At 39.8% G+C, this 27,651-nt stretch overlaps 1 protein-coding gene across 1 annotated transcript in view; it reads left to right on the top strand.

Annotated features, from left to right (window-relative positions):
• Positions 1-27,651, top strand: part of OSBPL8 (oxysterol binding protein like 8) — a 98,910-nt gene that overhangs the window by 46,118 nt on the left and 25,141 nt on the right. The window contains exons 9-16 of the mRNA XM_015819682.1: positions 1,239-1,323; positions 4,544-4,712; positions 8,583-8,805; positions 10,186-10,370; positions 13,107-13,188; positions 13,449-13,547; positions 16,615-16,711; positions 16,937-17,035. Of these exons, the coding sequence (XP_015675168.1) occupies positions 1,239-1,323; positions 4,544-4,712; positions 8,583-8,805; positions 10,186-10,370; positions 13,107-13,188; positions 13,449-13,547; positions 16,615-16,711; positions 16,937-17,035 (1,039 nt within the window). The remainder of the gene's footprint in view (positions 1-1,238; positions 1,324-4,543; positions 4,713-8,582; positions 8,806-10,185; positions 10,371-13,106; positions 13,189-13,448; positions 13,548-16,614; positions 16,712-16,936; positions 17,036-27,651) is intronic.

Here is a 27,651-nt window from a genome sequence, read left to right as displayed (position 1 = left end):
GACCCCCGGACCTGCGCCCGTCAGCTGGGAGGTCTGGAGACGGAGCAGGCTGGCGTGGAGGGCGATGGGGAAGCGGTGGCTCGGCGGGCGGGGTCCTGCCTGCGCGCGAATGTCAGGCCCACCCGCCCCATCTGTAAAAGAAAAAGTCTTCCGCCCAAGCATAACACAGAGGCTTGAGACACGGAGGCGCGGGACGCGGGACGCGGAGCAGCGTGGTGCGGTGGGAGGCGGCAGGACAGGGGGAGGGGTTACCTGCATCCTGCCAGCCGAACTCTGGAAGCCTGCCTGAATACCCGTATTTTCCGGCGTATAAGACGACTGGGCGTATAAGACGACCCCCGACTTTTGAGAAGATTTTCAGGGTTTAGAAAGTCGTCTTATACGCCGGAAAATACGGTATAGCACAATTATAGGTTTTCACAGTAGATGACTTCCAGTTTTAAACTGTTTAGTATTGCTTTATTAAATTTCCATCAAGCTGCTTATATCACATTTTATCTGATTTTTAAAAACAAAATTGCCTCTTTCTGCTTATTGGACAATAAATAGTAGAATTGCCTTTTGCTCCTATGGCTTCCTTTCTATGCATCCTTATTTATTTGGGTGCAAGTATCTGTAAATGCAAATTCACTTTTGCTAATTCCGTTATGGTTGAGCTGCTTCTCCATTTCTATGGGGAAATAAGCATTCAGATGGAGTTGTCATCACTATTCTTTCCATCAGCATGATTATTTAAATGTATTTTGCTTGTTTTTCATCCAAAACTGAATGGGCCATGTAGAGTTCCTTAAAGCTTCCTTCTTAAAAGAGAAAGATATTTTTAAAATGTTTATACTTGCTTTTGGGGATGCAATGAATGGGAAAGTAAAGACAAAATACTCTCAGATTGAGCTCAAGTCTTCTTGACTATATCCATGCAGCTTTTTTTTTTTTTTAGCAACGTGGAATAAATACCGCAGTTTACCATGTTTTTTTGATTTCCCTGTCTGGTGAGCAGTCACAAGTGGTTTATTTATGCAGTTATTAATCTGAGTATAATTTGTTTAACATTGAATTACATCCACAGTTGACTTGTACTGCCATCTGATGAACTAGGAAAAGGGCAGTTGTAACAGCTAGTCTAGTGAAAGCTATTGCTTGCTGGTAAAATCATTTTTTTTAAAAAAGATAATTTATGAATAGATTGAATGCAAGTTGATCTACAATACAATCAAATTAATATTGTTTTGTATTTTAAGGGTCCTAAAGGTGAAGCTGTTGGCTCTATAACACAGCCATTACCCAGTAGTTATTTAATCATTCGAGCAGCTTCAGAATCAGATGGTAAGGATTTATTTTGTCTTTCATGATCAATTTTTTAAATGAGGTTACTTGAGCCAAGTGCCATTGACAATGGAATTTTAAAGTTTTGAATAATGTGTACATATTAGGAATATTGTTTTAAGTTTTTTTAAGTGATATGTTTTATTTCAAATGGAGAAGCAAGTAAACCATTTTTTAATTCCAACAAATTACTGAAATTGAGAGATGATAAAGGTAGCATATCAGATCACTATTTGTATCCATGTTTTGGAGTATAAGCTAATTATATAGCACATAAGCGCAACTCAATACCTCCTCCTAACACAGGATCATTTTAGGCAGTTGGATGTTTATGACTTTATTTTCCTGAAGCAATCTTATAGCCATACTTTGTTTTATTGCACTTCACTTTGCTTTGCAAATATTTTTCCCTAGTGTTAATCCCGCGCTATTATATATACATACATTCATACATATGTACATACATATATGTATAAAAGATCCTCCAGCAGCAAAAATATTATGACCCACTGAAAACTCAGATTATGATTAGCATTTTTAGCAATAAAGTATTTTAATTAAGGTATGTACATTTTTTTAGATGTAATATTAGAACACATTTAATAGACTTCAGTAATAGTGTAAGCATAACTTTTATATGCACTGGAAAAAACCCCAAAATTGTGTGACTCACTTTATTGCAATATTCACATTATTACGGTGGTCTGGAACAGCACTGGTAATATCTCTGAGGTATGCCTCTGTGTTGAACAGTTTTTATTATTAGGATTTTTTTTTCTAATATTCAGCCAAGGTCTGCTTCCTTCCCATTTAAACCCATTGTTTCTTTTCCCAACACCTGTAACTCACCCAACACCTCTAACAATTGTTCATCACTTTTCATTTCAAAGTCTATTATCATCTTGATTTACTCCATTTTATCAGTAGTCTTCCTAAAATGTGGAACTAGAATTAGAAACAAAGTTGATTCTGACCAATCATAATAGAAAAGAATTATGACTTTCTCTTCATCTTGACATTATACTTTGGTTAATACAATCTAGAATTGCTATTTGGTTGTTTTAAGCTGTATTACATAAGCAACTCATGATCCATCAAAACACTCAGATACTTTTGGCATATATTCCTTCTCCCTGCCCCTCATGTATTCTATACTCATGACTTTGATATTTCCTAGGACACTGGTTGGCAACCCACGGCTCCGGAGCCACATGTGGCTCTTTGAGCCTTCTCCTGCGGCTTCCAGCCTCCTCCGCCATTTGCAGAGAGAGAGACAGAGACAGAGAGAGGCACTTGCACTTCCCTTCTCTGTCTCTCTCTCTCTCTCTCTCTCTCTCTCTCTCTGTCTCTCTCTGTCTCTCTCTGTGTAAAAAAAGAGAGTGGCCTCACGCTGTTCTCGGACAAGCTGACAAGCTTATTGGGGAGGACTCCTGCCATTGCTGCATCTCAGCAGGAAGCAGCAGAAAGCAGCAGCTCTCTCTCTCACACATACACACTCTCTCTGTCTCTCTCTGTCTCTCTCTGTCTCTCTCTCTCACACACACACTCTGAGTGGGGGAAGAGGACTGGCAGATCAAGGGAAGGAGAGAGCCAGCCCAGTAAGAATGTGTATCAGCTTGTCGGAGAACAGCGTGAAGCCAGCTTGCCAGGTGAACAGAAGATCGAAGAGACGGAGAGAGAGAGGGTGAGAGAGAGAAAGAGAGGGAGGGAGACAAAGAGAGGGAGAGAGAGGGAGGGAGGGAGAGAGAGAACTCATGCACAGCAGCCTCTATTTCTTTTTAATTAAGCTCTTCAGTCAAGCTCCCTCCCCCTCGTGCACACTCGGAGGTTTTGCTGCTCCCAGTGTTTTCTTTTCTCTGAGAAACTGGTCCAAGTGGCTCTTTGAGTGTTTAAGGTGCCGACCCCTGTCCTAGGATAATGCCTTTGTTGAAATTCAATTTCTACTTTTTGCTCTGTTCAGCCTTATGAACATTGATAATGTTTCCAAAGGGATTGCAGTCACCCTATGTTTCTTTATCTGCAAACTTGATATTTCTACTTTCTATCCTTTTTAACCATTTATAAATATTTTGAATTGCATAGGGTATAGAATAGAATTACTTGACACTTCTCTAGCTCGATGAGAGGTTTTTGATATATTCTGCTTAGGTTCACTTTAGGAAGAAGACTAAAGCAAAGTAGGAGTTATTCTGTCCTCTCTTTGTCACATATTACTGTCCTACCATGCTCTCCAAGAAGTAAGCCTATCTTTACATTTTCCTTCATTTTACTACTGTCATAGTCAGAAAACCATTTTTTGTTGCTTTTAGTTTTTCTTGCAAGTTGTTTCTCTGATTTTTTTTTTAGCCTTCCTGCAGTACTAATTATTGCTGATAAATTACCTTGGTATAATATCTATCATTCTTTTTCCCCCGATTCATTATTTTATTGATACATTAAATCTCTGTTTTCTACGACTATAACCTCAATTTTATTATATTTTATTTTAATATATATTTGAAAGAACAAACAATAAAAAAGAATGAAAAAACACAAATTTCTGCATATGTTCCTTTTAGTTTTTAGCTTAGTGGAAAAATTCCTACATATCCACAATGATTTCCTAACCCCCCCTTTTTTTCTCCCCTCTCTAGAATATTCTGCAATTTACTGATTTTTAAAATATTCCCAACTTTTCAGTGCTAATTTTGACTTGAGGATTTATCTCTATGGGATCCTACCTACTATTACTTAAAGCTTGTTGAAATTGGTTCTTGTGAAATATAATGTGCATATATGATTATGCTCCAATTTCTGTAACACAAGCAGGGTTAAGAATGAGTCATATTACTAAGTCAGTCCAACTTGAATTAAAAAATCTTTTCTACTGTAGTATTAAAAAGTTTTGCTCAGTATTATACATCAGTGTACCACAACCTTTCCAGATTGGCAGCCCGGCACAGAGGGAGAGATAGTTTTGTGTGAGGGTCAGGCATGTGCGCATGTGCACGTGCACAGATTCACTTGTGTGAGCAGTGGGGCTGCAAGTGTCGTGGCCCACTACCAGGCTGCCCTATTTGCAACAGGCTGCCGTGTGCGCTCGCAGCCCCACTTGTGCGAGATTGGGGACACCTATTATACATAAAAGTGACAAATACTTGAAATGCAAATAACCCTAACCCTAACCCTGTTGTGCTTGTCCTGTTTTGAATATTATACCCTAAAACATATTTATCTTTAGGTAGATGTTGGATGGATGCATTGGAGCTAGCTTTAAAGTGTTCAAGTTTGCTCAAGCGTACAATGATTAGAGAAGGTAAAGAACATGAACTGAATTTAGCAGATAGTACACATGTTTCATTCTATGGTCTGCTGCGTGCAAACAACGTTCACAGCACTGAAAGTTTCCCGTAAGTCCATAATTTTTGTTTGTTTATTAAACCATAGCTTGTCCTTCATGGTTCATAGGAATCATCTTTTAAGGGTAGAAGTTATGTGTTTTTTTGTCTTCAACTTCCAAATTAGAACATTTTTGTTCTAAAAATCACACAAGAGGGTTTAAACCCTACACCAAAGATACAACTCCATCTGTTTCTATGTCCTACCTAATATCTTATATTGCCCTATCCTTTTTAGTTATATTTAATGTATAGAATACATATTTTAAAAATGGTATGGTTAGTGCAACTTTTCTTAAGTTGTCATAGCAGAGAGTTATTGATACTACATTAAATCATGTTCTCATGTATGAGGTTTATATGACTTCTCTACCCCCTCCCTGGAGTTGAAGTGAGGTATTGTTTTTAGTCAGTTTAAATCCTGTGGGATATTTCTACTTATATTGACCACCAAGAGGCAATATGGGACCAGTTTTGCCTTATTTAAGACTCATCCAAATAATATCTGATGAGTCTCAAATAAGAACAGAAAAAGTCATGAACTATCTCCTGGTATTCAGTATAAGTAGATATTTAACTTCTACCACTGCTATTTCCTATAGATCTAAGCACTATTTTATTCTCTATCCTATGCTAATAACCAATAATTTTATACTTATTCTGTAGTATAGCTATAGCTTTTTATGCTATACTAATTTCTTTATCCTTCCCAGAAAGTCCTAACTCAGAGTTACTTGCATTGTGCCAAGTACATATCTAATATTATCCTCTTTTTCCATGATGAAAAGAGAGCAGAATAGGCACCAAAAGCTGATTGAATGAGAATGGAGGGGTTCCTCTACCTGAAATCTGCCCATGTAGCTCTTGGGGGATTTGAAGTAGTCTTAACATCAAGATCAATGAAAAGGCCTAGCAATGATGTTTTATGAGAATTTAATGATAGCCAAATAAATTGTTTCATAGGTAGCCTGAAGCAAGGGACAGTATTTTATGTTGAGTTCTCTGAACAAACTCAGTGTACTAATGAGGTAGTTCATCCATCACCTCTCACCTCCTGCAGATTCTCTGTGCTGAAGGATCTCCACTCCTTGGGCATGTAGTCTGAACAGATTGGGAATTAGGGCTGCTATGACAAACATGCTCTTACCCCAAGCCAAACATGTATTTGAAACATGCTAGGGACAATGTCTTACATCTGTTTTTGGCCTCCAAGCAATTAATATACGATCTGAAGTGGAAGACAATATCATTCCTTTGTCATAGTCAGATCACTTATAGTCACTTCTATTAACCTCTGTATGGTAGATGATCTGCCAAAGGCATCCTGTGGATTAAATTGAGGAGTTTCTGTGCAGTCAGTGGGTATCTACATTAGACACTTAGTCATGTTCTGGAATACAGAGGAAATAAAAGCATTGTTAGTTGCATTTAGTAACATATATTGTGTTCATTTTGTGTTCATCACCACCATGCTTGTGGTGGGGAAGGAAAAATAGACCCCTTTGGAACTTCAGTATGGAGTACTCCAGAATTTGGCTTGCTTCCCTATTCTCTTCAGTCTGTGTGTATTTTCTAGAGTCTTGGTTGGGGTAGAACAAACAGACTGAATCCCAACAAAACAGAATTGCTTTTGGTAAAATGGCACTTAGGACCATTAATGTTCCATCTGTGATCTTAATAGATTACCTGAAAGACTAGTGATAAATCAGAAAATTCTGTTGGGCTCAAGGCCCGTGATGGCAAACATATGGCACGCGTGCCACAGGTGGCACGCAGAGCCCTCTCTGTGGGCATGCACGCAGTCGCAGATGCAGACGCAGTCCTAGGCCTTCAGCTGGGTTTTATAAAACTTTTTCGCTTTAGGCCTCCGCCGCCGTGTGCAAAAAAAAAAAAGTTCAATCAACCAATCAATTTCAACTTCTTGCGGGGAAAAAAAGATCTTGCAAAGTTGGAATTGATTGATTGAACTTTTTAGTCCCACCTAGTCTGCCATTACCACCACAGCTACCCCCACCCAGCACCCGATGATACATAAGTGGGTTTTGGGTTGCAGTTTGGGCACTCGGTCTCTAAAAGGTTTGCCATCACTGCTCTAGGCTCTTACTAGAATAGCAGATACTAATTGTGGCCATAAAACTGGCCTGCCATTGTGATCTCTTGGACAAGAAAGCTTTGTAGACAGTAACTCAACAGACTACCGCAATTGAATCTACAAGGGGCTTTCTTTGAAAATAATTTAGAAGCTGCAGCTGAAATGGAATATGGCTCCCTGAATGCTGACTAATAACCAGTTTAGCAGAATAATAACTATGCTGAGGGATTGTGTTGACGACCACTAAGTTTTCAGTTTCATCTCAAAGTATATAAAGCCTACAGTATATAGTTTGGATCCTTGCTGCCTTCAAGACCATCTTCTTTAGTTGAAATTTGTCTGACAAAAATCAGCTGAAAGGGAGAACTACAGGTCCCTAAGTTAAGGAATCAAGAGACGGGCCTGGAGGATGACATTCTCAGTAGCAGCTGCAGCAGCTTGCCCCTTGTTAATATGGTGCTGTTCTACAGAGTCTTTGTGGAGAGCCCAATTAAATGGAAAATAATGGTAGATTTTTAGTTAGGGTTTTAATTGTAGTTCTATAATAACCTGCATAGAATCTTGCAAATAGGTAACATAAAAATGAATGAATGAATGAATGAATAGTATATAGCCTTGGCCTTCAACATGTTGCACAGCAATAATCTAAACTAAGACTGCAGCTATGGTATCTTTCAACGGTAGAACGATGGTTAGAACTGGAGGCATTGTAAAATAGTTTAATTGTTCCCTGTAAAATGATTCTAGGAATATGTCTTATAGCATCACTGCACTGATGTATGGTAAAGAGGCTTCAAGTTTATTCCAGATTTTTTTTTTTAGCTTAAAGTTATTTTTTCTTGTTTCTTTTCTTTTTCATTATTTTTTTTAATTTTGGTAAACTTGGAATGAAAATGATTAAAACTATGATAACACTTCAGAAACTAAGGTGAATAATTATGACTCAGGGTATATAAATAATAATTCACTATTGTTTTGCAAATACGTTATCAAACAAAGGCAAACAAACTTGGCCTATATATTCATGCACTCTCAGCTTTTTATTTCAATCTGGACAATAGCCGTGATGACTGGTTATGTTAACTTTTGTGTCACAATGCAAGTACTTTCCAGTCATTTGATCTGCTACACTATGCTTTATCATTCAGTTCAAAGAGAAATTATCACAGTGGTTTCTTTAAATACCCTGTTATCTCTATAAATACTTGAATGTTCACCAATATTGATGTATGTAGGAAGAAATGTTGTTTGCTAATCATTAAACTAAGGGCATCCCTAGGTAAATTACCTGTATATACTGCATATAAAATGTACATGTGTTTTAACATCTGAAACTGGGAATATAGCTTGTTTTCCTAAATCTTGGAAAGATTCACTCTGTGAAATAAGGTATGGTGAAAATCTAAGAAAGAAATTCATAGTTGATTGCATTTAGGCAGTAGTTCTTGCATTCTTTAGTATATATGTTCAACTTAATTGAGTGCTGTAAGATGCTGTTCAAAATAGGGATAAAGATACAAACAAGAATGGAAAATAATATGAATTAAGTTCAAGGATTCTTCTAATTAAATTGAATACATTAAATTGAATTGTAAGTCCTAGTGATTTCATTGTGTTTAAATTTTCCCAATAAAATTAATTTGAATGAAAAGTGCTTAAATTTAATTTTATTGTCATTTGGTTTGACATGAGTTTTGATGTGAGTTTTCAGTAAACAAAAATTCAGTAAAGTAACAAATTAACTAAATGTACTGTTCCTTATTATATAAAAGATTGTTTCTTTTTAATAGGTTAAATGACAGTGAAATTGAAAGACATTTTAAAGATTCAGATATGTACTCTGATAAATCAGATAGAGAAAATGACCATGACCGCGATGAGTCAGATAATGATGGTTTGGTAGAAAGTGACACAGATACATCAGAGAGACAGGATGATTCATATATTGATCCTGAACCTGATCATGTAAAGGAAACAATTTACGTAGAAGAAGACAGTGAAGAACTGGGGGAGGTAACAAGTTATATTTTTATTTCACAATATTTGAATTGTAAAATGGTTTGTCTTCCTTTCATTTTTTTATCCACTATTACGTGGTATGTCCATTTTAGAACTACTGGTAAAACTGAAAGAATTAAATTAATATGACTATAAAGAGATAGTATAAGATGTTTTATCATTGTTATGTTTCCCTGTGGATTGATATCACATCCAAAATTTGGATTTATTTATATAGAATTTCTATTTCAATGTTACGAGATACCTAGCTTACTACAGGTTAATCTGTTAATTGATTTATATTATATTAGTCATGATTTTTGCTACTCATTTTAGCTTAAGTTCAATAATTCTTAGTTCTTTAACATTTATCTCTCTCTGTATGTGTATGTGTGTATGTGTGTGTGTGTGTGTATGGATAGATAGATAGATAGATAGACAGACAGATATAGATATATTGATATATGAATATATAGAATTGATAGAGACCAATCTAAGGAGACAACTGAAATAAAATATAAATATTTCCTGAGGCAGTAATAAAGCAAAATGAAAAATCCTCTATTTCTTAAATTCAAGATTGGCCTGGAAGTTGTAATATTTGGTCTAGTGCAGGAATCTCCAACCCTCCAGTCTGCGATCCAGTGCCAGTCCACTGCCTGGTATAGGAACTGGGCTACACAAGTGGCGGACGAGTATGCATGTATGCGAAGCTGCATTTGCACAAGTGGTGCACATGCATGCAAAACCATCCCCTTCTCCTGCTGCTGCCATTGCCAGTTTGCAGAGCCGAAAAGGTTGGGGACCACTGGTCTATGATTAGACTAGGAAGCGGGAGACCGTGAGCTCAAGTTCCACCTTAGCCATGAAAGCCAGCTGGGTGACTTTGGACCAACTACACACACTCAACCCAACCCACTTTACAGGGTGATGTTGTGAAGAAAATAGGAAGAGGAAGGTGTGTTGAATATGTTCGCCACCTTGAGTTATATGTAAAAATAATAAAGGCAGGAAATAAGTAAATAATAAATGTTATTATATGGCTGTTACATTTTCATCCCATTTTTTCTTAATATGCATTGTTTCACATGCTGCATATTGAGCCACAATCAACTATAAGGCCAGAGTGCTGTATGGAGACACTGTTTGTTTCTTCAATATTAAAGTCACATGGATTTACATATTGTCCCATGTTTAGAAAATGGGCGGGTAAGACAAACACATGGACAAATATGGCTTTGCAGCCATGAATAATCTTTAAATCCTATATCAGAGTGGCATGGGCAAATGTTTGGGCTGCTATATACCAAACTAAAAAAATTCTGCAATTTATTTAAATGCATTAATATATTTTAATATCTGCTCTTACTTCATTCTATTTGCACTTTGCTGAAGGCAGGAGAAGCTTCTCAAACAGAAATAGTTTCAGAAGAAAACAAGAGTTTGATCTGGACGTTGTTGAAACAAGTACGTCCTGGAATGGATCTCTCCAAAGTGGTACTACCTACATTTATATTGGAAACACGTTCTTTCTTGGATAAACTCTCTGATTACTACTATCACGCAGACTTCTTATCTGAGTGAGTTGTTTGTATTCATCTGCAGTAAGAACTATCTTGATGCATCATGTCATTACTATTTCAAAAGCATTTTCCAGAGAAGTTGAGTGATTTAATAGTGGCAGATCTGAATTTCTTTTAGTTTTGGGTTTTTAGAGAAAATAATGCCTCACACCATAAATGGGACTTAGAGCCACATGCTTCCTGGCCTAATTTCAAAGGTTGACTGCAAATGATGAATTCATATACTCTGGTGTACACTGCATATCCTTTCCTGGCAACCTATTGCTTGGGAAAAGTAAACTGTTTAAAAATGAAAAAGGGAAGCACATAAGAGCTTATGTACATGGAACACTTTTAGCTATGCAGGTAAAAATAAGTTAGGAATTGTACAATTAATAGAAAAACATGGAAATATCTAGAGTTATACCAGCACAGTTAGGCGAAGCGTATAGCAGGATGTTTAAAACTGTACTCCTTGGAACCTTAGGATTTTGCAAGAATTTGATGATTTCGATAAGAGACTAAGGGTGGGGGGAATCATTCCTACACAACTATTTTTCTATCTCATTGATATGTCTGATTTTTCAAAGAAAATGTTGCTTCTGATTTTCAAATAGACTGATCAGCAATCCATTTACTTTGACTTGTTTTTCTAAGTGAAGACCAAACTCTCTTCTCCGATACACACATAGGGTTGATTCTGTGAAAAGTAACATCACAAATGATGCTCTTATCTTTTCCCCCCATAGAGAAAAATACATATCCTATTCGTGTTTCAGGATGAAATACAATTTTTTTGCTTCTATGTTAGCAGTTTAGAATTCTTTAATATAGTGTTGTATAACTTTTAAATTAGTTGATGTTCTCTTACCCAGTTTTATTTTATCAGTTACTTTTTCCTTTTATTTTACTATATGTTTGCAGTACAGCACACCATTTGTTTTTAGACACATTTTAGTATGAATGTAGGGGTTCCTGCCCAATGGACACATTAGTTCCTGAATCTGAAAAAAGTGACAAGCAAAAAGTTGCTTCTCAAAGCATTCATTATCAAATGTTCTTATAAGGCTCTGATTTAGGAACTGCTTACTCATCTTTGAGCTTCTCTGTGGGAACACAACCTTCACACTTTTTATGAAATGGATTCTGATGTAGTTCAATCAACTCTTGATGTCATTTCCTTGAGATTCTATTTTTAAATTATCTCAAATTGCAAAATAAAACAAAGAGTATGATTGCAGAAATAAAACTCTGAATCAAACTGACAGCATTGGCTATAGAGAATCGGGGAAATCACCCTGAATATAGGCAAGAACCATTGTATAAGCAAGGAGGACTGAAACATTCCTTAAGTCCTGGGAAACAAGTATTTGAAAGGGACTGAGGTAGGCTCATCCCCGATTAACTGAAATGAAGTGAAAGGGAGGTAAAGCATAATTGAGCTTGCACATCTCTATTATTATAGCCCATTTCAAAGAAGTATAGTTCTAATCTGTCAGTGGAGTCTGTTTCCCAGATCTACCCTAAAGGGCTGACATTGGCAAACAAATTTAATAAAGGTTAAGTAAAATAAATATATAGTGCAGATTTGAATTCTGAAAATCAAGATAAAAGAATAATTTATGTACAAAAAATGCGCCTTTATTCAAATGTTTTCTCTAAAGTAGTCACAGCTGCATCAGTTAGAAACAGTTATTTCAGTATCCATTTGATTTATACATTTTACTAGTCAAGGTTTTTTATTTTGGCTTCTCATATTGTTTGGATTCCCAAACGTGTAACCATACTTCAAACAGTCTTTGATAGATTGCAGTAATTCTTGAAACTTCTCTCCCAATAGTTAACTTTTTTTTAGAGTAATTAAGAATACTATTTCCTTCATTTCTCAAATAATTTTCTACTTGCATAGATTTCATAATTGCTATTGGTTCATATCCACAAGGGGAGAAACAGTAGAGCAGTCTTCCTAGCCTTTACAATTATTAAATGATGTCACTTTTCCTGATCTTGGGATATTTCGCAGATGTAAACTGGTTGAGTTTATATCTGGGTTTGGTAGTTTGGCAACCAAGGTCTAGACAGGAGACCACTCAGTTGCTTGTAGTCTGTGTAGCAGGTCACCTTGTCTCTGAAAATGCCAGCCACAGTTGCCAATGAAGCCTCAGAAAATCTGTTGTCTAAGTTGGTCACTTTAAATGTTGATGATTAGGGTTAAACAAGAATGGTTAGGGGGCTGGAGGCTAAAACATACAAAGAATGGTTACAGGAATTGGGTATGTCTAGTCTAACAAAAATAAGGACTAGAGGAGACATGATAGCAGTGTTCCAATATTTGAGGGGCTCCTACAAACACAAGGGGTCAAACTTCCAAAGCATTAAAAGACAAGATGAGAAACAATGAATGGAAACTAAGCAAGGAGAGAAGCAACCTAGAACTAAGGAGAAATTTCCTAATGGTGAGAGCAATCAACCAATCGAACAGCTTGCCTTCAGAAGTTGTGGGTGCTCCATCACTGTAGGCTTTCAGAAAGAGACTGGACAACCATTTATCTGAAATAGTATAGAGACTCCTTTTTGAGCAGAGGGTTAGACTAGAAGATCTCCAAGGTCCCTTCCAACTCTATTATTTTATGTTATATCGTGTATACATTTCTTATCACTGTGTTTGAATATGAAACTCTTATATGGTTTGTTACATTGATATGGATAAAATTTAATTTACTTTGATTATAAGTCTGTATAATCTTTTTCTAGAGCTGCCCTTGAAGAGAATGCTTACAATCGAATGAAAAAAGTTGTGAAGTGGTACTTGTCAGGATTCTACAAAAAACCAAAAGTAATACTTTGGCATTTTTTATCTAGTTCTTAGTTTTCAGCAGCTTTTCTTCTATTCATATTTGCAGAGTAAAATGCTCCCATTCCGTTTAAAATTAATGGGTGGGAGGCAGTTTCCCATTAAGTAAATACAATAATTGTAAGCATTTCGTTACAGAGTCTTCAGAATGTTTTTGCTTATTAAAACTTGTTATGCTTATTAAACTTTTTTGGAATTGGAATGTGTTTGCTATATATTTACAAATATTGTCTATCTTTCAGGGACTTAAAAAACCTTACAATCCTATACTTGGTGAGACTTTTCGTTGTTTGTGGATTCATCCAAAAACAAATAGCAAAACTTTTTATATTGCTGAACAGGTAATGTGAAAATGTAATAAAAATCCGTGAAATACATATCTGTGGAATATGTGTGAAAAACTATAGCAGCATTTTTCAACATTTGCATTTGATTACATTAACTCAGAAACAATACCATATGATTTTAAAAAACTTTATTCCTGCCCTATCCTAAAATTATTAATTAGAATGGAGTAACCATTAGGTATACTGCATTTTCATGTTACCAAAATTATAAAAAAGGCAAGGAATTCACTTTGGTTCCAATTACAGGTGATCCTCAACTTACAAGCACAATTAGGACCAGAATTTCCATTGCTAAGCAAGGCAGTTGTTAAGTGAGTCATGTGCAATTTTATGACCTTTTTTCCATGGCAGTTAAGTGAATTACTGCAGTTGTTAAATAAATCATGCAATCATTAAGCAAATCTGGTTTCCCCGTTGACTTTACTTGTCAAAAGCCAGCTAGATTGCAAATGGTAATGGCATGACCCTAGGATGGTGCATCTGTTGTAAATACATACTGGTTGCCAAGTGCCTGAATTTTGACCATGGGGATGGTACAAAGGTTGTAAGTATGAGGATCAGTTGTAACTCATCTTTTTCAGTGCCATTGTAACTTCAAATATGTGTATAATGAGTGTACCATAAGTACAGTATATATACCAGATTTTTTAAAAATCCATTCCCACCCTTATGGGTGGTCTGTGTCTCAGGTCCTCTACCAGAGACTTGGTAATTTGAGGGTTCTGCTCAGGATTTTAGCTGTCCCAGCACTGCATTTTTCTGGACAGAGAGTTCTGATGTCATTCTGGGATCTGTTGGAGTCATTCCAACTTATCTTAGGAATGACAATGCTCTACCACCACTGGGACCACTTTGGCCTTTACTTTCCACATGCTCTCCAGTTCCTCCTTTAAGCCTTGATACTTCTCCAGTTTCTCATACTCCTTCCTGATATTGCTGTCATTTGGCACTGCTGCATCTGTCACCTCCACTGCCTTCTGGTTTTGTCTGCTACAACAATGTCTGGTTGATTGGCCAGTACCTGTTTGTTAGTCTGGATCTGGAAGGGTTTTATTTTGGAACCTATGTTTCATGATTTGGATGTTATGCATAAACTAGCTCTTTTTGCATCTGGAACACAATCATTTCAGTAATTTGAACAGCATTGTGGTCATCCTGTCACCTCTCAGTTATTTTCATATTAAAAGCTGATTTTACTTGTTTCTGTTCAGAATATTCTTGTATATAACATTACTAGCTGGATATGTATTGAAGAGAAGATACTTATTTTCAAAGAATAGTACTGCTTTATTCACATAAGCTCATTATTCTGCTATTGATGTTTTACACCAAGACCACAGGATAACAGAAAGTTGCCTGCCAATCACTGTGATTATTTCAGCAGTCACCAGTGTGACCTCACATCCCCTCCTGTCTTTGTCTCAACAGGTTGTTTTACTATAATCACATAGAGACAAATGGTAATGGAGATGAGCAGATTTTGGTGTGCTGATGATGTTTATATAGTTGAAAATGAGCTGCAGCCATCTCAGCTAATCTAGAAAAGATTTTGTAATGTTATCTGGCATAAGTGTAAATGCATGGATGGCTACTGGAATAGATTTAACACTCTCTGAATGCACTTGGGGTTTTTCCCATATCATCTGCTAACAGTGCCATTTGAAAACATGCAAAGATAGCTCAAAAGTTGATCCTGTTATTTTTGATGCATTCTGCCCACATCCAAATTAGCCTCTTGTTAACTTGGCAAGTGCGAGTTATGAAGACACATGAGGATCACCGAAACATAATATTACATGTAACATTTCAAATTAGTTGAACAATATATTCAGTCAGTTAATATTTACACAAACATGAGCATATTCTTTGGTTTTGACAAAATATTTTATGGGTCTTTCTGATGTGATTTTGCATTCAGCTGGCATTAGGACAAGTGACTGGAGATGCCCTGTGTGTATTTCTATGTAGCTATTTTGGTGTGTACATGAAAGACTGGGGAAAAGCACCTCAAACTACAGATAGGAAGAATGAGAGCAAGGCTTAGTACAGATAAGATACAACATAATCTCAAGGCCAGAGACAGTGTCAATGCCAATAACAAAAGATATCTACAAAACTCTGTCTCAGAACATTGTAAGAAATGATGACAAGGCTATCAAAGTTTTCCTAAAAACAACAACAAAAAAAACAGGTCATGATGAATAGTAGAAAGCAACAATGAGGAAGAGTCAAAACTAAAATAATAGAAAAATTATCCAAGATCTTATTGAACAAACATCAGGTTTCTGGATATTACATGAGGGGAGCAAATCTGGGTGGTAAAAATCAGAGAGGCGTAGTAGCACCTTTTCCAAATGCAGGATCAGATTTGTACAGGATCATAAATAAGCAAAAGGAACCAATCAAACGGAGAACCAGCATGGGAATAGTATAAATATTGTGTACAAGAAGCAAAGATACCCCAAAATAACAAGCTCACAGGGGAAGAGCAGGAAACTATTATCATCTTAGGTATATATCAGGACTTACGTGCACAGTCAATACTTACTCAGCATATTTAAGACAGATTCTGCCTTCATGTGCTGTGATACAAGAACTAATTTGAAAACTGCTTTTAGACATCAGTTTGTTTACCTTCAGAAAATCTGTAAATATTTCTGTTTAGCCAGCACAGTATTTTAAGGATTTGTATTTACTTCTGTGTTGTGCTTTGTTTTGTTTTAAATTGTAAACTATGTTGAACATTCAGTTTAAACTGAGAAAAAGGACTTGTTTACTGAAATGCATGAATAAATACAGATATTAGTTGGTGTTTTAATTGAAGATGGTAGCAAACAGTTAAGTATGCCTGAAATGGAGAGCACAATAAGGTATGTGAGAATCCCAACTAACTATCTGCAGTCAAGGAAAATGTTTTAAACAAAGTAACTTTCATCAATATTTTGCGGACATGTGTTTTGTTGACCTAAATGAGTATTTGTTGAATTACAATAGAATTTACATCTTTTGCTTATTTCTACTAATATTCATAGCAGGTCACTTACACTATTGCTTTTAACAGGTGTCTCATCATCCTCCAATATCTGCCTTCTATGTAAGCAATCGAAAAGATGGATTTTGCCTTAGTGCTAATATTTTGGCCAAATCCAAGTTTTATGGTAAGTGCTTAAAAGCTTTCATTACATTCAGGAAATACAAAAGTAAGTTCTTTGTGAAGGATTTTTGATGAATGATTTTTTTTTCACTACTAAAATAGGTGGTATTTGTTTTTAATTAACCTTAGTCTATGAGTACATAATTTGTGAGATGGCAGTTCTTTAGTCTGGCAAGTCTTTTCATTTTCTAGGATGTAATTTTTTGAGTCTTTCATTTCTGTATTTTAGGAAATTCATTATCTGCCATTCTGGATGGTGAAGGCCGACTGATGTTCCTAAACAGAGGAGAAGACTATGTAATGACCATGCCATACGCACACTGTAAAGGTATTTAATTTTATTAAGTGTTTTTAAATACCAATTTGGCTTACCAATCAGGCATCTGACATACTTGGGACCAATTTCCTACTTGTTAAAGATCAATAACTTTAAAAAGACAAAGTGTTCTTACACAAGTGGTTTAGTATAACAAGCAGAAGAAATCACTTTTGTTTTCAGTGCCAGATCAGCAAATAATAAAGTTGAAATCATACACTGCAATCATGCATGTGAGAGCTGACCTGGATTGTATAATAGACCTGGTTGGATTAGACTCTAGGCTCAAAATGAGCTCAGCTTTTCCCAACTCTGTATTCAGTTGTGGAATAGACTAGAGCAGACATGTCAAACACAAGGCCCGGGAGCCGGATGCGACCCGCGAAGCCATCCTGAAAACGGAACGGCCCCCACTGCCTTGGCCCTGGCCCAGGCCGGCCGGGAGCCAATGTACAATTTTGTGGTGGCCATCTATGCTGAAATGCATTCAGTCTTAGCTCCACAAGGCCATCTGGAAACAGTGAGGAACCAGCCCCTGCCGCGTTGGCCCCACCCCCTGGGTGCATGCTAGGGAGGTGTCACCCTTTGTGAGGAATGAAGAAATGCACCATCGCCTGGAAGTGGCCAGAAAATGGTCCTTGCCTACGTATCCAGCTTGGTGGGCTCTGGGGGAGGGGTTTCGGCAGGCAGCAGGGCGCTCTCCTCACAGCGCTGAGAGGCTGAGCCAGGCGGCGCAAATCCAAAAAGAAATGTGAGGCCGCCCAGCTCCCAGCCTGCCTGGTTTCAGCAGGCAGCGGGGCGCTCTCCTCACAGTGCCAAGAGCTGAGCCGGGTGGCGCGAATCTGATGAGAAGTGCAATGCTGCCTAGCCCCCAGCCTGCCCAGTTTCAGCAGGCAGCAAGGTGCAAAGCTGGCGAGCTTCGCACCTCCCGGCTCAACCTCTCGGCGCTGTGAGGAGAATGCCCCTCTGCCTGCTGAAACTGGGCAGGCTGGGGACTAGGCGGCATCGCGCTTCTTTTTGGATTTGCGCCACCCGGTTCAGCCTCTTGGCGCTATGAGGAAAGCGCCCCGCTGCCTGCCGAAACCGGGCAGGCTGAGGGATAGGAAGCATTGTGCAGGTAACGTTGACTCTCACGTTGCTCATGGCATCCCCTCCCCCAGAGCCCACCAAGCCAGATATGTGAAGTAGGTGAGGGCCATGTGCTGGCCACTTCCAGGCGATGGTGCATTTCTTCATTCCTCACAACACCTTCCCCAGCTGCGTTTCTTGCCTGTTTTTCTCCCTCATCTCAAATATTTTCCCACCACTTTGTACTTAGGAAGGAAAGGAGAGGGAGGGTCTGAAGGAAGTCCTGCCTTAGTCCTGCCCTGCTGCCCTTTCATCATCCCCTTGCCCCCTCCTCCTGGCCTATACTGGGGGTCTCCCATCCTATTGCTAAGGAAGCTTTGGATACAAAGCCGGGTCTCCTCCCATGGAGAGGGAATGGGCGTCCCTCTGACTTTGCCCTCGTACCCATCATGAGCAACCTGGGTAAGGAGAGCAAGCACAGCAGTAGCAGCCTTGAGGAGGAGGTAAGTGCAGCTGGGAGCCACCTTGGGGAAGTGGGGCTGGGGTTGGTGCCGCAGGTGCTTGCCCAGTCTGGGCATTTGACCTCTGCTGTCCAGGGCTCCTGGCAGCCCGCACCATCCAGCCCCCCCCACATGGCCTGAGAGGAACAGTGAGGCTCCTCCAGTGGACCATGCCTTGGCACTTGCCCCGGTCCCACCCCCTCTGCCAGAGACCCTCAGATCTGTCCCACTCCTGCTCAGTCCCCCATAGGTACCCTTGATGCAAATGATGTAGAGTTGGCCACGCCCACCCAGTATGCCACACCCACTCCATCCACGCCCACCCAGTAGGCCACACCCACCCTGGCCACACACACCCCGCCCCCCGAGGGCAACCGCAATGCTGATGCGGCCCTCAATGAAATTGAGTTTCACACCCCTGGACTAGAGTGAGAGAGATGACTACATTGCATTTGCCTGAATTCTGAATACAGATCTGGCCTATATTGAGGGTATATAATCTTGAGTTAGGAGTAATGGATGGATTCTGCTTGTCTACTGAGTACTTCAGTGTCTTGCAGGCTCTCTGACCTGGGCTATCCAAATTGATTTCAGAGTCAGCGTATGTTGTTGGTCACACATTTGATTTGGTCTTTTGTGTCGTGATTCCGTGCCACCCTGTGTTCCCAACAGCTGAGTCTGGGGAATCTGAGGAGGAGGTGGAGGAGGCATTTGAAGGGCCATCAGGGTCAGAGGGAGGCTCTGATGAATTACAAGACTCACGGTTTGATGAAGAGCCTGGGTCCTCCAGTCGTGTTCCTGATGAAGCTCAGCTGTGTGAAGAGAATGAGTCAGACTCAGAGGACTCACACCTGATGGACATGCTGATTGATGCTCGTACACACCGGCAATTAGCGAGAGCAGATCAGCAGCAGTCAATACGACAACTCCAGGGAAAAAGGAGAAGGCACTGAGAGGCAACGCCTTGGGACTGCTGTATAAAAAGGGGAGGTGTGGGCGGTGCTGGTTGCTGAAGGCAACTGTTGCAAAGTACTTCATGGGATCATGTTCTGTTCGTCTTGCCGGTGACTACTTTTCTGTTTGCATTGTGTTTCATGTGGACAATTTCCTCCATTTGGATTGTGTTTTGCTGCTTTTGTTTCTGGACTATTTGGCAGGTTTGTCACCCATATTAAAAGGGGTTTGTTTTGTTTTAAGTCTCCAGCCTATTTTATCAACAGGGGTTTGGTCCTTGTGCCTTTAACAAGTACGGCTATAGGCTGGGATAGAATATTTTGTTCTGGGCAGAATAGTGTTTAATGGGAGAATTCCAACTCCATTATATGGACTGACCTCTATTTAGTTAAGGTCAGATTTATAATCACCCCTTAGCCCCTAGAAGTAGAGGACCAATTCACTCAAAAGAAGGAACTTATTTGTTGTCCATTTGGGCAGTGATTTATAAGCTAAACATTACTAAATATTATGGATTTCTGAAGAGTTTCTTAGGGGTGTTGATTCTACAGATGATTGTCACAACCCTAATTTATCCCTATATGCTGTCAACAATCCTACCGGATCCCCGGCCCGAAGGACGCGATGACAACGAGACTCAGGAATCAGTGGTTTACTTTAAGGCATTGTTGGTATCAGCACAGATATACAGCATTCAAAGCTCTTTGCCGAAATGAAGTTCGCACTGAGAACAGCCACTCCCAGTTCAGATTAAATACACTGGCTTCAGAGTTACTCCACCCAATTGGCTAACAACCCCACCCTCCACCCAATTGGCTAACAACCCCACCCTCCGCCCAACTAGCCAACAACCCCTCCCTTCAATCAGCTATCAACCCCACCCTCCAATCACCCAACCAGCATCCGGCCGTAGTTCTCCCTCATCACAGCAGCTGTGCAAACTCAACCCCCTCTTTCTTGTTTGTCCGCGTGATTCCAGGCTTCTTGGGACACCCCGTCCCAGCAGCACGCTCCTGTAAGCCAGCTGCCCTGCGGGCTCCTTGTGCAGGCGTCTCCTTCCGTGTGGGTATGGCTCTCCCTGTCTGACGTTCCGCTCAGCGTCCGCTTTCGGTGGCATCAGCTGTTCGGCGGCGTCAGCTGTTTGGCAGCCCGAACGGCTGCCGGAATGCCGTGGTTCGAGCTTCTGCACGAGCGCGGTGAGCTGCGTGGGACCCGATGCTGGCCGTCCTCTTTCCCAACGTGCCGTCCATCACCTTCCCCCAACGTGCCGTCCTCCACCTTCCCCCCTTCCTGTATGTCGAGCCCGGGAGGGCTCGACATATGCTGTATGAGCTATAGAGGCAGAAAAATTGCTAAGGTAGAGAATATAGCCACACTGGGTCAGTACATACACAGAAAAAGCAATTGTTTTCTCACTGACTGCATTTGCAATTATTCAATTAGCTGAGTTATTAGAGCTGTCCCTCCGTCAGAATTAGAGGAAAAATATTAAACCTTTGTGGTGCTTTCAACTAGTTCTTTGCTGGTAAAATCTGTAGGGTTTGAGGTGACTTGGATAACTATAGAGTCAGATAGAAATTGAGTGTCCTCATATGTGATTAGAAATGATTGGTTTGAGTTGATAACTCCTGAGGATATGGATAGAATGCTTGGGTGAATATGATTTACCAGCTGTCCTTTTGACCCCTGAAGGAGATTAAGGGAACTACCTTGGTAAATATTATTAATGCCTTTTTCACAGAGGCAACATTTATTTATCTTTAAAGAGGGATTTTAAAGACTCCTACTAAAGGAGTCCTTCCTTGAGCCTTACACAATTGGAGGCCCGGGAGCATCCACGGAGGGGGCAAAGAAGATGATGAACATCATGTTCACCATCATGACATAAGTTCAAGCTATTTTCTATATGTGTAACAATGTTCCATGCATGCCCCAAAGAAATGGAGTTTGCACTGCAATACCACAACACTGCTTTCACCATTCTGACAAAAAGCTACAAAAGTTTTTGGGCAGATTCTATCCTACCATAGTTGGACAAAATATTCAAAAGGATTATGGCTTTTCAGCTTCATGTAGCCCTATAATATAGATATTAGCTAAAGCCATTTCAAACTAGCTTTAGGGAAGGGTTGAGACTACCTAAGTCAGATGGTCTTTGTTATACCATTCACCAAGGCGTTCTTCTAGACCAGGCATGTCAAACTCGCGACGTCACGTGACGTGCGACGTATCGCGACTTTTCCCCCATTGCCGGCAATGGGGTGGGCGTGGTTTCAGTATGATGCATCCGGCCTGCGGGCGGGCAGTTTGACATGCCTGTTGTAGACCCTGTGGCATTTTTAAGAATTGGGAACATTGCTGTGGTTCCACTCCTGTGTCAGAAAGATTCCAAAGAGTCACATATGTTAGAATTTACTAAATAATAAATACAATTTGTGTGGCTTAGAAAATATTTTTGAGTGGCAAATGAACACATCTTTTATTTCTACATATACTTCATACAGCTCTAAAAGCTAAACTTATTTCCCATAACCTCTCTTCTCAATGACATCCAACAAGCTGACTGAATTGTTTTTGCATTGTATTCCAGTAAAGGTTATTCCCCTCAGACAGATTGGAGTTTGTTTAAACTATATGATTTGGAAAATACTTTTACCTTTCTTTTCTTTTTTTTAATGTTTTGTTGATTTTTTAAAATTACAGTCTTTAGTGCTTAGTGAAAAATGTGTTGTCTGGGTTCACATTTTAACATTAACTTCTTCAATATAAATCTATTCAGTACTGCACAATCCAGTATTTTTCCCCTGATCCTTCTTTCTTACCCATTTTTTTCCATTTTCCCCTCATTACACAGTTACAATTCTTGTTACTATTAATATATACAAAGTTATATATAAACATCATCATATTTTACTAATATTATACAAATAATAATATAAATTCATAAATCAATATACTGTTTTTCATGCTCTTGTTAAGGTTTGATTTCCCATCAATATTCAAAATATCTTTGTCAGTTATGATTTTCTCAATATTAATTACATTTATATAGCTAAAATGTTTATTCATACCAGCCATATTTCCCATATCAAAAAAAAAAGAAAAAAGGATGCTATTTAATTCTAAATCATATCTTTCACTATAAAAGTCTAATTATATCTTAAGGATCATCTGCTCTTTTAATCATATTCAAACAAATATTTAAACATGTAATGCCCCCTCTAATAGGTCAAATCTTCTGTTTTTTAAATCTCTTGCTTTTTTTCTTTGCCAAGTAGCTTTCCAAGCCAAGGCAAGTAAATCGCCCAGGAATTTTCTTTCTATTTTTGTAAAAGTTGCTTGGCATGAGGAAGACAATTTAGGTAGGGTATTTTTTTGGGGGGGGAATTCCGCCCATTTATATACCTTAAAGCAACTCCCACTTTCCTTCTCCCTCAATTACTCTTTTCACTTTTTGTCTCCCAAGTTGTGACATTTCCCCTGACAGCTTTATATTCCATTTTTAAAAATCTTCTTCCTTATCATCAGGTATAAGGGGTAAAGAATCTTTTCCATTTTCGTTGTTATGGCTGAGTCTTGCAGTATTTTATATGTATATGGTAGTTTATATTTCCCTTCTTTTATCTCTTCCAACTCTAGGTCCATTTCCTCTGCTTCATCTTCTGATTTCTCATTTATTTGTTAATAATAATAATAATGATAAAGTTGGAAGGGACCTTGGAGGTCATCTAGTCCAACCCCCTGCTCAGGCAGGAAACCCTATACCATTTCAGACAAATGGCTGTCCAGTTTCTTCTTAAAAACTTCCAGTGTTGGCGCATTCACCGCTTCTGGAGGCAGGTTGTTCCACTCACTGGTTAATTGTTCTAACTGTCAGGAAGTTTCTCCTTAATTCTAGGTTGCTTCTCTCTTTGGTTAGTTTCCACCCGTTGCTTCTTGTCCTGCCTTCAGGCACTTTGGAAAATAGCTTGACTCCCTCTTCTTTGTGGCAGCCCCTGAGATATTGGAACACTGCTATCATGTCCCCCCTCGTCATTCTCTTCGTTAAACTAGACATACCCAATTCCAGCAACCGTTCCTTATATGTTTTAGCCTCCAGTCCCCTAATCATCTTTGTTGCTCTTTTCTGTACTCTTTCTAGAGTCTCAACATCTTTTTTACATCGTGGTGACCAAAACTGGATGCAGTATTCCAAGTGTGGCCTTACCAAGGCATTATAAACTGGTATTAATACTTCACGTGATCTTGATTCTATTCCTCTGTTAATGCAGCCTAGCACTGTATTGGCTTTTTTGGCAGCTGCAGCACACTGCTGGCTCATATTTAAATGATTGTCCAATAGGACTCTGAGATCCCTCTCACAGTTACTACTATTGAGCAAGGTACCCCCTATACTATACCTGTACATTTGGTTTTTCTTACCTAAATGTAGAACCTTACTTTTTTCACCATTGAATTTCATTTTGTTAGATAGCGCCCAGTGTTCAAGTCTGTCCAGATCCTCCTGTATCCTAAGCCTGTCTTCTGGAGTGTTTGCTATTCCTGCCAGCTTGGTGTCGTCTGCAAATTTGATGAGTTCCCCATCTATCCCCTCGTCCAGATCGTTGATGAAGATGTTGAAGAGCACTGGACCCAGAACAGAGCCCTGGGGCACCCCACTACACACTTCCCTCCATGTAGATGCGGTTCCATTGAGGACCACATGCTGAGTACGGCCAGTCAGCCAGCTACGGATCCATCTGGTGGTGATGCTGTCTAACCTGCATTTTTCTATCTTATTAAGTAGTAGGTTGTGATCTACTTTGTCAAATGCCTTACTAAGTCAGAATATCAGCAAATAGCCCGAGCCTGCAAAGACGAAGTGAGGAAAGCTAAGGCTCAAAATGAACTAAGGCTTGCAATCAAAGTCAAAAATAACAAAAAAAGCTTCTTTCAACATGTAAAAAACAAGAAAAAAGTGAAGGAAACAATTGGTCCATTAGTGGGTGAAAGTGGCAAGAAGGTGACAAGCAACAGGGAGAAAGCAGAACTATTTAACTCGTTTTTCGCATCTGTCTTTACACAAAGGGAAAAAACAGACCAACCTATCAAAAATAGTGCCATAAAAAGCAAAATAGAAATACAAGTTAAGATAGGCAAGAAAATGATAAGTGAACACCTGTCCAGCCTAGACGAGTTCAAATCACCAGGACCAGATGGACTACACCCCAAGGTTCTTAAAGAACTGGCAGATGTGATCTCAGAACCACTGAACTATATTTTTCAAAGATCCTGGAGCACTGAGGAACTACCAGAGGACTGGAACAGAGCTGATGTAGTTCCCATCTTCAAAAAAGGAAAAAAAAGGACCCAGGAAATTACAGACCTATCAGCCTGACCTCAATACCTGGGAAGATTCTGGAAAAGATAATCAAACAACGAATCAGCGAACACCTACAGGCAAACAAAGTCATTACTAAAAGCCAACACGGGTTTGTCAAAAACAGATCATGCCAGACAAATCTTATTGCATTCTTTGACCAAGTGACAAAATTAGTGGACAGCAGAGGTCAAATGCCCAGCCTGGCCCTCAAGCACCCGGGGCACCAAGCCCAGCCCCAGTTCCCCAAGGGGACGCCCAGCTGCACTTACCTCCTTCTCAAGGCTGCTGCTGCTGTGCTTGCTCTCCTTACCCAGGTTGCTCATGATGGGTACGAGGGCAAAGTCAGAGGGAGGCCCATTCCCTCTCCATGGGAGGAGACCCGGCTTTGTATCCAAAGCTTCCTTAGCAATAGGATGGGAGACCCCCAGTATAGACCAGGAGGAGGAGGCAAGGGGATGGTGAAAGGGCAGCAGGGCAGGACTAAGGCTGGACTTCCCTCAGATCCTCCCTCTGCTTTCCTTCTTTCCTTCCTTCCTAAGTACAGAGAAGAAGCGTGCCGCCGCCCAGCCCCCAGCCTGCCCGGTCTCGCCAGGCAGCGGGGCGTTCTCCTCACAGCGCCGAGAGGTTGAGCCGGGAGGTGCCAAGCTCGCCAGCTTTGCACCTTGCTGCATGCTGAAACTGGGCAGGCTGGGGTCTAGGCAGCATTGCACTTCTCATCAGATTCACGCCACCCGGCTCAGCCTCTCGGCGCTGTGAGGAGAGCGCCCCGCTGCCTGCCAAAACCCCTCCCCCGGAGCCTATCAAGCCGGATATGTGAAGTAGGCCAGTTCCAGGTGATGGTGGCCACTTCCAGGTGATGGTGCATTTCTTCATTCCTCACAAAGGGTGACATCTGCCCAGCATGCACCCAGGGGGTGGGGCCGACACGGCAGGGGCTGGTTCCTCGCTGTTTCCAGACGGCCTTGTGGAGCTAAGACTGAATGCATTTCAGCATAGATGACCACCACAAAATTGTACATTGGCGCCCTCCCGGCCGGCCAGGGCCAAGGCAGTGGGGGCCTTTCCCTCACTGTTTCCAGGATGGCTTCGCGGGCCACATGAAACCACTTCGCAGGCCACCTCCGGCCCCCGGCCTTGTGTTTGACATGTCTGCCCTAGTATCACCGATCTTAATAAGAGTAGAACAAAGTTTCATTAGTTTTATGGTCTTTATGTGTAGCTTTTATAATACAATAGGTTCCAGAATATGGGTCCAGTCCTAAAAGCAATATTTTGTAATGATCCCTTGTCTCAGGTATCCAAGAATTGTCGATCAGACAAGGTTGTAATCCACAATGTTCAAAGTGTTCAAAATGTTCAATCACCCTGAAAACAGCTCAAAAGTCTCTCTCTACCAGATGTAGTCAAAATTCAAACTTTTTTTCCTCTCCCAATAGTTCTTGAGATTAAAAGTCTAAGTTCAGTAGGTGTTTATAATCCAAGAAAGGGTGATAAATATGCCAAAATATTTTTCTTTATTGCCAGCTGTTCTCCATTAAGTTAGGAGTCACCAAGCAGCCAGTAAGCTAGTTGTAGTGCTATACTCAAATCCACCACTAGATGTCATTCAAAATCCATTTTCCACTCTTAAGACAAAGGATTGATTTCTTATATTTCACCTCAGTGTTTTCTTTTTCAAAGAGAAAATCTTAACAATTATCTCAGTTCTCAAATTTATCAAAACTATAGCTTTATGTTACTAGCACTTCAGTATTACGTATTTCTGTCCCCCATAAAAGAAATTAAAATGTCGCTTCTGTTCAGATTCGGAGGTTTTAGCTTCTTGGGAAATTCAGTTGTAAAATAGTAAAGAAAGGATCAATATTCTCACCCAGTTCCAAACATGCTGTTTACGATGCTAATTAGTGCTTTTCTTCTTCGGTTGTCAGCAGCTAATGGCTGGCCACAGAAAATGTAGCCAGTCTTTCCCCTGCCGGTTTGGAGGGCTTTCCTCAGATCGAATGGAAAGACCGCCATTTCTCTATGATGACGAGGCACCCATCCTTCTTCGTTGCCTCTTTGGGGCAACTCTAAGCCCTTTTAGAGCCTCTAGCAGGGCGAAATCAGGCACGGCAGGCAGAGCCCTTCCTTCCTGCGTCTGTCTTGCCACAACGCAAAACCGGAAGTCTCAGGAAAATACTTTTACCTTTCTATTAGCTTACCTTTAAATGCAGAAGTGTTAATTTTGAATTATGGTTTTTTAAACCGTGAACAGTCTTTTAGTCCAGGGGTCCCCAACCTCCGGTCCGTGGACCAGTACCGGGCCGCAGCATGCCAGCAACCGGTCTGCACAAACAAGTGAAGCCCCATTTGCAGGATGCAGGCAGCACACAAAACCACGCACTCTCCGGTCCGTGCAAAAACCTTTCTCCATGGAACCAGTCCCTGGTGCCCAAAAGTTGGGGACCTCTGTTTTAGTCAATATTTAATTTTATTGCAGAAAAGGAATTTCCTGCTTTAAGTATGACTTCTATTATTTGAAGGTTTTACTAATGTACATGGAAAAATTTCATTATTTGAAATTATCATAACATGGCCCTTTTTGTGAATGTCTTATTTCATCCTTATTTCTTCAATAGAATGTCCTGATTTTACTACCATTTCAGGTATTTTCAAAGAGAAAGGATGTGTTGGTGCTATGTTGGCAAACTTTTTCTACAGTAATTTTACTTGCAATTAATTATGTCTTCTTCCATAGTAATTGA

The sequence above is a fragment of the Protobothrops mucrosquamatus genome, unplaced genomic scaffold (assembly GCF_001527695.2).
Source record: "Protobothrops mucrosquamatus isolate PMUCROS unplaced genomic scaffold, P.Mucros_1.0 scaffold966, whole genome shotgun sequence".
Classification (NCBI taxonomy): Eukaryota; Metazoa; Chordata; class Lepidosauria; order Squamata; family Viperidae; genus Protobothrops; species Protobothrops mucrosquamatus.
This window is presented reverse-complemented; position numbering and strand designations above follow the sequence as displayed.